This window comes from Saccoglossus kowalevskii, chromosome 9 (genome assembly GCF_978046115.1).
Source record: "Saccoglossus kowalevskii chromosome 9, keSacKowa6.1, whole genome shotgun sequence".
Classification (NCBI taxonomy): domain Eukaryota; kingdom Metazoa; phylum Hemichordata; class Enteropneusta; family Harrimaniidae; genus Saccoglossus; species Saccoglossus kowalevskii.
The window spans coordinates 18784690-18794284 of NC_140649.1; the positions used below are offsets into that span (position 1 = coordinate 18784690).

The window sequence follows — 9595 nt, forward strand, 5'->3', positions numbered from 1 at the left end:
GTTATCGTATGGTATAACGCATGGTATGATATGATTGCGTACGTGCCAAATTAAAATATCCTATCCTAATGACATTTATTATTAATTGGCTTTCACATTATAAAGTTATCCGACGTGTTGTGACCATGCCACGTATCATAATAACAATCGCGTATGTCGCGCATAAAAATCGTAACAACGACATCCACGTTGCAAACAATCATCCAATCATAGGCTGGAATTAGTTTTCCATTCCGCATTGTATGACGGGTAATTGTGCATTCAAGATGGCTGCCTCCATGGTTGTTGTCGCCGTGATCCTGTTCGTGTCCACTATTTTTGCCTGTAGTACTGTGAATGGCGCTAGCAACGTTTTCGAATTGGACGGCGTAACAATAGAAAGAACGCACATCCCAAAGACGTGCGATTTTGCTGCTGAAGACGGCGACACATTGTCCATACACTGTGAGTTCTTTTGTGCACTGCCCGTGGGACTCAGACTGGGGAGAGATGTTCACGTTGATTCATAGTCAATTCGTCCCAATTCACTTTTGTCCCAACACATTCGTCCCACAAGTCGATTCGTCACAATTCACATTCGTCCCACGAGTCGATTCGTCCCAATTCACATTCGCCCCATTTCACATTCGTCCCAATTCACATTCGTCCATTTTTTACATTTTTAGTCAGCATTACGATCTTGAACAGGGTCAATTTCTATGCCAACTGCTACTGACACGCTAACTAATAACTCCACGTTGCGTGAACGGTGTATTTGTATTTATTAACTAATAACTTGTACGTTGAATGTCCGGTGTATTTGTATTTATTAACTAATAACTCTACGTTGCGTGAACGGTGTATTTGTATTTATTAACTAATAACTTGTACGTTGAATGTCCGGTGTATTTGTATTTATTAACTAATAACTCTACGTTGCGTGAACGGTGTATTTGTATTTATTAACTAATAACTTGTACGTTGAATGTCCGGTGTATTTGTATTTATTAACTAATATCTCTACGTTGCACGTAAGGTGTATTTGTATTTATTGACTAATAACTTGTACGGTGTATTTGTATTTATTAACTAATAACTCAGCGTTGTATGTAAGGTGTATTTGTATATAACGTTGGCAAAAACAAAATGGCGCAACGAACAATTACGCATGCCAGTGCATGACGTGTACGTGAACAGTTCGTTGTTTGGATGTGTTTGTGCTTATTTGGCGAGTTAGTAGTGGGCTAACCTTAAATCTGACGAATCGACTTGTGGGACGAATCGACTTTGGGACGAATCAACTTGTGGGACGAATCGACTTTGGGACGAATCAACTTGTGGGACGAATCGACTTTGGGACGAATTAACTTGTGGGACGAATCGACTTGGGACGAATCAACTTGTGGGACGAATCGACTTGGGACGAATGTGATTTGGGACGAATCGACCGTCCCCCGTTCACGTTACTCTGCATGATGAACGGTCGATTCGTCCCAAGCCGATTCGTACCAGAAGTGTATTCGTCCCAAAGTCTATTCGTCCCACAAGTTTATTTGTCCAAAATTCGTTTCGTCCGATTTATTAGGTTAGCTCGATACTAACTCGTCCAATACGGAAAACAAGATCCGCCGAACACAGTCTCTTTATAGACTATAGAGGGATTGCGATTGTGATCCGAACAACAAACTGTATCTAGTCATGGTCATGCACTCATCGTGCATACGACAGAACCACGAAGACTGAAGCCTAGTCGTTTATATTGTATCACACTTTGTAATACGTCAATCAGTCAACTGTGAAGTCAAACTTTTCATATTTCAAGATGTAGTGTAATTAATTCTCACTTTTTCCTTTCACAGACAGAGGAACACTGGAAGACAAAACTGAATTTGATTCAAGTTATAATAGAAATAGGTATGTATGCAAGATCATCTACTGTGGAATACTTTATTTTCGCTTGGAATTAATTTTTGCTTTTTTCGCTGAAGGAATGAATCAGTGAAAATAAAATCCAGCGAATATACCTTTTTTCCTATATTTTACATTCAACTTATCAAAAATCAGTGAAAATAAATTCCATACAAAACACTCAAAAAGTCTATTCAGCAAAAATTAATTCCAGCTAAAATAATGTATTTCACAGTATTTATAATATTATTACTTTATTTTGAATACCAGGTCACATAAAAATATTAAATGAAAATAGAATAAAGTAAAATGCTTCTCAAGTGAATATCTGAAGTTATTGAACATTTTATGAAGTAAGCATAGCTTGAATGAAGGTTGACTTTTACCATACTCGCGTCTTTGATATAAACCATAAGGCAATAATCCTATTACATACAAAAGTCTTACTGAGAGTGAACAAAGTAAAACGCAAATGACTTTAATTGTGTGCATGCACCATAAATATGATACCATACCATTGGCTAAAAACAAACTAAGAACAAACAGACTTTTTAAACAAGATTTAAAAATTGAAAATTACTTAATCAATATGCAAAACTATGGTCTTAGAAGGTTAATTGCAAAATTCAGGACAACCAACCATGACCTTAAAAATGAGAAAGGCAGACATAATAATGTGCCGCTGGATAAAAGAACATGTGATATGTGCAGCCAAAATATAGTTGAGGATGAGCAACATTTTGTACAGTCACCATAGGGACAAATTATTCCTGACTGCACAAAAAAAAGTTCCAAATTTTGATAAAGAAAATAGTCAGAATAAATTCATATTGATTATGGGAAACCATACTCTAGCACCAGTCTTAGCTGTCTTCTTAAAAACAGCTATGGAACATAACAGCAACAACTATCAGTTTATTAGGTTACATTTTGTGTTCATTCTATATTCTGTATTCACCATTGGTTGCAAATTGTCTTTATTGTTTATTCATATTTGTTTTTGATTTGTTTTATTTTTTTAGAATAGTTTTTTTTTTAGATTATAGTTTTTAAATTTCTTAAATTTAAAGACCAGTACACAAAGACCCTTTTTATCTTTTCCTAAGGATTTTATGCGTCTAATAAATATTATTATTATAGTTTGGAAAAAAGGATTTATGTCGTTACCATATGTTACATGTACAATAGATTCATCTAACCCCCGTGTGTGACATTTAACTTTTGGCATTTGTTATTCAGTGGGTTTCATTTGGCTATTTCCGCATTTAGTGAGATTCACTGAATTCATGTAATTGTATACAATTACAATAAAATTATTTCACTGTAAAATTCAGTAATTTTAACCTGGTGAATATATATTTCGTAAGATATTAAAATTGTGAAGTGTATACCAGTAAAAATTAGTGCTAAATTATTGCATTTAGAAAAGCATAAAAAATACAGAATTATTTTGACGCTCATTTTAAATACCCCGGTAGTCATTCTTTCTACCACCTTGTTTTGCCACTCATGTTTATTTAAAATGAATGCTGCAGCAGCAATTTGCAAACTTTTTTTTTTGATTTTGTAATATTTTTGTGTCGGACAATTGTTGAATAGTGACATTGAATGTCACTGTTGTCTCTCCCTAATTTTTTTTAGCAAATTGTAAGTGTAAGTGTTGACACATAGTGCTTTTTGCCACAAAAACCGTATTCATGACAGGGCCATGTGGCCATCTCTCTATCAAATAGTAACCAGGTCAGTCAAATACAAGCACCTGCGCCTTAACCAAGGTTCCCCCAAAGTTGCATTTGTTAGTGAATGAATCTCAGCCAGTGAAATTGGCCTTTCCATTAAATCTGTGGCACACTCGCCCAGGGTGGAGGTCAACCATTTTTGGTGTTCAGCCTAGGGTTGGATTTTAACTCTGGTCTACCAATCATGAGTCTGATGTAACAGCTATGCTAAATGGGGCTGGTTCATAGCTCTGAATGTCATTTTTTTTATTAACTTAACATAACATATACTGATTCCCTGGTGCAGAGAGTGATATCTGCCCCTATAATTCAACATCATATCAACACAGTGATTACATTTAAAGTTTTCCAGTTCATTTTGGGACAAAACTTTTTGCCACCTTTCAAATAATGCAAACTATGGGTAAGTTGATAACTATCTTGCGTGGTACATACAAAATGTACATGAGCACTGTCTGATTTATTTATTGGTTGACTCTTTCAGGCCGTTCTCATTTACACTTGGGGAGGGACAGGTTATAAAAGGATGGGACATAGGAATCAAAGACATGTGCATTGGAGAAAAGAGAACACTAACTATCCCGTCAGATAAAGGTTATGGTGACAGAGGATCTCCACCCAAGATACCTGGAGGTGAGTCAAGTAATGTATTTTCCTATTGGTCGAGTTATTGTTATTTGATCATGTAATGTAATACACTTTTTCTTTTTTTTTTTTTGTCACTGACTTTCTTATTGGCAGAGTTTTTGGTATTCTACTTGTAATGGGCTTTCATATTGGCTGATTTATTCTATACATGTTGAGTATTGAGCAAACAGAAGAAAACATTTATAGTGAAAGACACACCTAAAAACTAATTTTCACAAATATTTTCTTTAGGGAATGCATCCCAGATATTTAGCAATGTGATGCTATAGTGGGGTCCAAAAATACATGTAACATTGCAATGTGATGGCCTATGCAGATGCTCATCTAATACTAATAAATTAATTCTTTCTTTCCAGGTGCAACACTGATATTTGAAACAGAACTTCTAGATATAGACTAGACAGCACCAGCTTACAGTATATAGATGAAGATTCAACCCCTAGAAAAATGATAGATGTGTGACGCCAGTACCACCAACGCCCAACCCCTTTCCAGAGATTCAAAAGGCAAAAATGGATATTTGTCACAAAATTTTGCCAATAACGTTTCCCTTTCACATACTATGACTATTTTTGTCATTGGTTATGTATGAATATACGATAAACCATTTTTCCCACCATACTTAGCATATTTTAAACTTGAACTAAGCTTTTTAGCAGTTGTTATTTTCATCAAGAGTCACTTTTTAATTACCGGTAATGCTTCAATTTTTGTCTTCTTTCCTCCTTTTGCTCAACAAAAAGGAACCTTTTTATGGCGGCACAAATATATAAATATTTCAATTGGGAGTAGGAATTTTACATGGTCACAAAGGGCTGAGGTGTATTAGTATTGTAAACTGCTTAATTTTCCCAATATGATGATTTTGATGCATTTGTGAAAACAAAATTTCATGAAAGTCAATTACACTTTTGACATCATATTCACTGTCTCTTGGAAAATTAAAACAGTTACCGTATATTTTCCTTATAATTAGATTATTTGATGACATCTAAATTGCACGGTTATGCATGCTCGATGTCAAGCCCCCCTCCAAGAAACCTGTGTGTGATTCAGCCAAGGAGTTGCATCATTGAATCATATATGAATAATAGCAGGATGATAAAGAATGTATTAAAATACACCTTTTCGCTGGATCTGCCAAGGTTATAGTGGTGAGGGGATTAAATTGACCTTGGCCAGCGAAGTTATACGTCTTCCAATTAATAATGGTATCAATACATTGCCGGCTGAAAGCCTCCAGGGATTGCCAAAGTGAATAGGGGAAATGTGTTAATGTAGTGAGAAACTAGCTTTTTGCAAAGACTATCTTATACAGTATTTTGCCAATCCACTAATCCAGGACTGCCAGAGGGTGATGGCAAAACCTTCTGCCTGAAGGAGTGAATGCAAATATATTTGCACATGTAACACCTAGTCTGTATTTTCCTTTTTAAAAAAAAATAAATTTAGGTTTCATCATTATGTGTTGTGTACTGGTACTGTGAAAACCTTAATTTTCACTGGTTAATTTAATTTCATTATTTAGTATTTCTTTTGACAGGTTTTTAGATTTTTCAAAATTGGGAGAATAAATAATGAAAAACTGTGCATATGTGACTGAAACTATCTGTATAAAACAAAAACATTCAAATAATTATCACAAAAATGAATTGTCTAGTGACCAACCAGCATTTTGGAAGGTGACCAGTTGATAACTCAATTTTAACTTACATGCAAGGCGCAGTAAGATTTGCATAATACATGTGATCAAAACAGTTTTATGTGAAAAGAAGTACTGTAAAACATGTTGAAAAAGCGACATACTATTTTAGAGAATTGTGAGAAGTGTTGATTTGGCGAATCTTTCTTGTCTTTGTTGATTTCCTGTTTTTACAATACTTGTCTGTAGCCTGCCAAAACAAATACGTTCCAGATTATTACGTTTTCTGTGTTTACAAAGTGTGTGTGTGGAGAAAAAGACATTGTTTGGCCGCCATGTCATTAGCGACATCTTAAATTAGCGATTTAGTTTTCTCACTAAATTCGCAAAAAGACATGCTCGCGAAAAAGATATGTTTTACAGTAATTTGATGTACTACTAAGTGTTATAGTTTTGGATTAAAATACAGTTTTTGATTTCTTTTTGAAATCCTCTTGTCGCTAAAATGGTGTGAATTTCATATATAGTCCATGAGATGATCATGAGATGATATCCATAATTGCTTTAAAATTGGAGTTTTATTATTTCCCAATATGTAATTTTATAGAGGGTTTTCTGCGAATGTAAAAATGTTTCTGCCCACACAATAGATGTTATCTTTTCACTGTGAAACTTTGCATACTTTGACCATAACGTGGAATCTCAGTGACGTTTCAACTTTCATTGAGCATATTTAAAATAACATTTCTCTTCCAATGAAAAATGACCAACCACTCTGTTACCACTTACCTGTACCAGTATTTTGTTAACTATAACCTAAAATACTACCTACTGAATATTATTTATGAATAATATATACTATTAGATATTTAATTTGATTTCTCTATTTAACCCCATAAAATATAATTTAGAAGGTACTAGGGGGTGAAGGTACCCTGACCCCCTCTTCAGAGCAGACAACTTGAGGGCATTCGGTATCCACTCAGTTTCTAAAATGTTATCGTTATTCATTCATCTGATCATGCAGAGGCTCGTTAGATTTACAAGATGTATGACCATTATAAAACAGTTTTGTCAACCTTGCCAGGCCATTTGTCACCAAGCCTGGGCTGCCTTTGATGTACAAGTACTGTTTTTACTGTGGTGTCTCTGTGCAGCTGAATGCGTTCTCCATAACCTCTGCGTGGCCGCCTTTGGGGGGAGACTCTAGCCTATGGATCTACCACCACCACCACCAGTTTTGGACGCGTAGCGAAAAACTACCCTGATTCTTCATGAAAAAAGTTTGGTATTTTTTATCTACATAATAGGTATCCCACTACAGTCTTGAAATGTAGTTTTGCAGGATATATAATATTGTTTGTCAAGCAGTTTTGTCGTATATGACTTGCTAAGCCAATGACATCCTTTATTAGTCCCTGTTCGGACACAGTCTGAAAACAATGACTTATAGATTGACCTCTGTGCGTGCATTCGTGCATGTGTGTGTGTTAGATCATGGCTGTTTACAGATGGATTTTGTTGAAACTTGGTATATATATTGGACATATGACCTCGATGAACGTTATATTGTTTTTCAGATCGGATTCAAAATGGCTGACTGGTGACCATTTTGTTTTTTGAACTGCGGCTCTAGTACCATATCTCTGATATTATGTTCAAATTTTGTATATTAATTATACATAATGTCATAGATATACAGATGTATTGGTTTGACTATCAAATGGCCGACCTCGTTTAATTACCCACCATAGACTCCGGTCATAGATGTTCTTCCAACACGGGACCAAGGTCAAGAGGTCAGCACCATCTTGCCTTATGTTCACTTTCTGTTTTCTCTGCATTGAGTGTGCAGCATCATAGCAAAACAGTGTGGTTCAGTCAGCAGTTTTTAGACCGGGTTTTCTGAGGTACTCCTTCTGTGACCGAACAGTAAGACGTGGTGTCTGGTAGGATAAAATATTTCTTATTAGGGGCCCAGTGTCCTTTTTTGTACTGCACTCAAAAAAACTGGAGGACATCCTTGCAGCCCGCTATTGCAAGTGAAGGTCTGCTCGATCATGCCGGCAATAGCAAGGCTGTGCCCTCGAGCCTATTGCTCCTATGGGGCCTGTTGCAGGTCCCTCTGTGGATCCTTTCTCGCCGAGTACCGGGTTTGCCTCAGAGATTCGGGCGATGTTCAAGGGCCTGTCAGGACAAATTTCATTTCCTTTCAGGTTGGGTAGACAAGCTGCAGGCTGAGCGGGTTGCCTCCACTGCAGATGCCTCTCGGTTGGCGAATGGAAAAAAAGCACATCTTGACGTTTGCATTCAAAGTGTACTCCCTCACAGAATTCCCTTGATCCCGTCCTCCCCATTGATTGGGAAGTAGGTGGGTCGCAGGCAGGTGGTATTTGGTCTCCTGCATGGCCTACCCCACAGACGGTGGTGGTGGTGGTGGGGGTTGTCCAGGCCTATGATATGGAGGGGGCGAGCAGGGCAGGACGTTGGTTTCGCCTCTTCTCTACTTCCTGCCAGCTAGGGATCATCTGTCAGATCCAGGGATCTTTCCATTAGCACTGCCTCCTCTGTAGGTCACTCCCCCTTTGAAGACCCGCAGGCATTCCCAGAGGGGACCAACCTGACTATCAGATGTTTGATCAGACTCGAAAGTGAAGGGGGGTTCGACGGTGTCTGATTCTGTGTGTACAACCTCAGGCGGCTCTTCGGAGTTCGTTCTCCGAAATGATTCCATGAACCACGCCGTGGGGGTGATGCAGGAAGTTATTGGTCTAAGTGACTGATGTTCTTACTCTCACCCTCGACCCTGAAGCAGTCACTCTCTGTAGCGTTGTGGCTTCCGGGATCCCAGACGGCACGGCACCCTTGGTCCGGTAGATTAATGAATGTGGCGGAGGGTGCACAGATGGTGTTGATGGGCGGGCATTGGTCCCCTGTGGAAGAATATAGTCTCAATGGTGGGGTAACCTTATGACTAACGCTTTCCATTGAACCAAGCATTATCTGAACTGAACCTCACGCCCCTGACCGGATCCCTTGGTTCCTTCCCCCGATGTGGGTACCATGAATTTTTGTTCAGGTGGTCACCCCGAAGTCGTGGGTGAAGCAACTTTGTATTCCGACTTGGAAGCAGCTGGTAAGTGACCCCTGGACGCTCCAGATGGCGACACATGGTTACACAATTCCACTGCTATCTCCACCTCTGCTGTCGATGTCCCCCCAAGTTGGGTGATGCCAAGGGATCCCCTCAAAGCGGAAGCAATCCGACAGGAGGTAGACAGTTTGCTTACAAAGGGCGCCATACACAGGGTAGAAGACCCAGCAACATGTCTTTTACTCACACATCTTTGTAGTTCCAAAAGCTACAGGTGGCTGGCGTCCAGTTCTAGATCTAAGCAAGCTAAATTAGTATGTTCTCCTCAATTGGTCCTGCATGGTTTTACTCTCCGTGCACAGTTTTGATTGGTTAGCCTCGCTAGACTGAAACGATGCTTACCGGCACATACCAATGCACTCAGCGAGTCATCAAGTCCTTCAATTCACCCATTTGGGCCAAGTGTTTGAATTCAGGGTACTCCCCTTCGAGTTATGCATGGCTCTGTACATGTTCACCATGAAACAGGTGGTGCAGCTGCTGCATCAGTCGTCGGTACGCATCAACCCATACCTAGATGACTGG

General features: G+C 38.5%; 1 protein-coding gene across 1 annotated transcript; it reads left to right on the forward strand.

Moving 5' to 3' along the window:
* The first annotated feature begins 248 nt into the window (after positions 1 to 248).
* LOC100374087 (uncharacterized) lies at positions 249 to 5196 on the forward strand. Its single transcript, XM_085503265.1, has 4 exons — positions 249 to 444; positions 1839 to 1893; positions 4111 to 4259; positions 4631 to 5196. The coding sequence occupies exons 1-4, from the start codon at positions 267 to 269 to the stop codon at positions 4672 to 4674; spliced, it is 426 nt and encodes a 141-aa protein (XP_085359391.1). The 5' UTR covers positions 249 to 266; the 3' UTR covers positions 4675 to 5196.
* The last annotated feature ends 4399 nt before the right edge of the window (positions 5197 to 9595 follow it).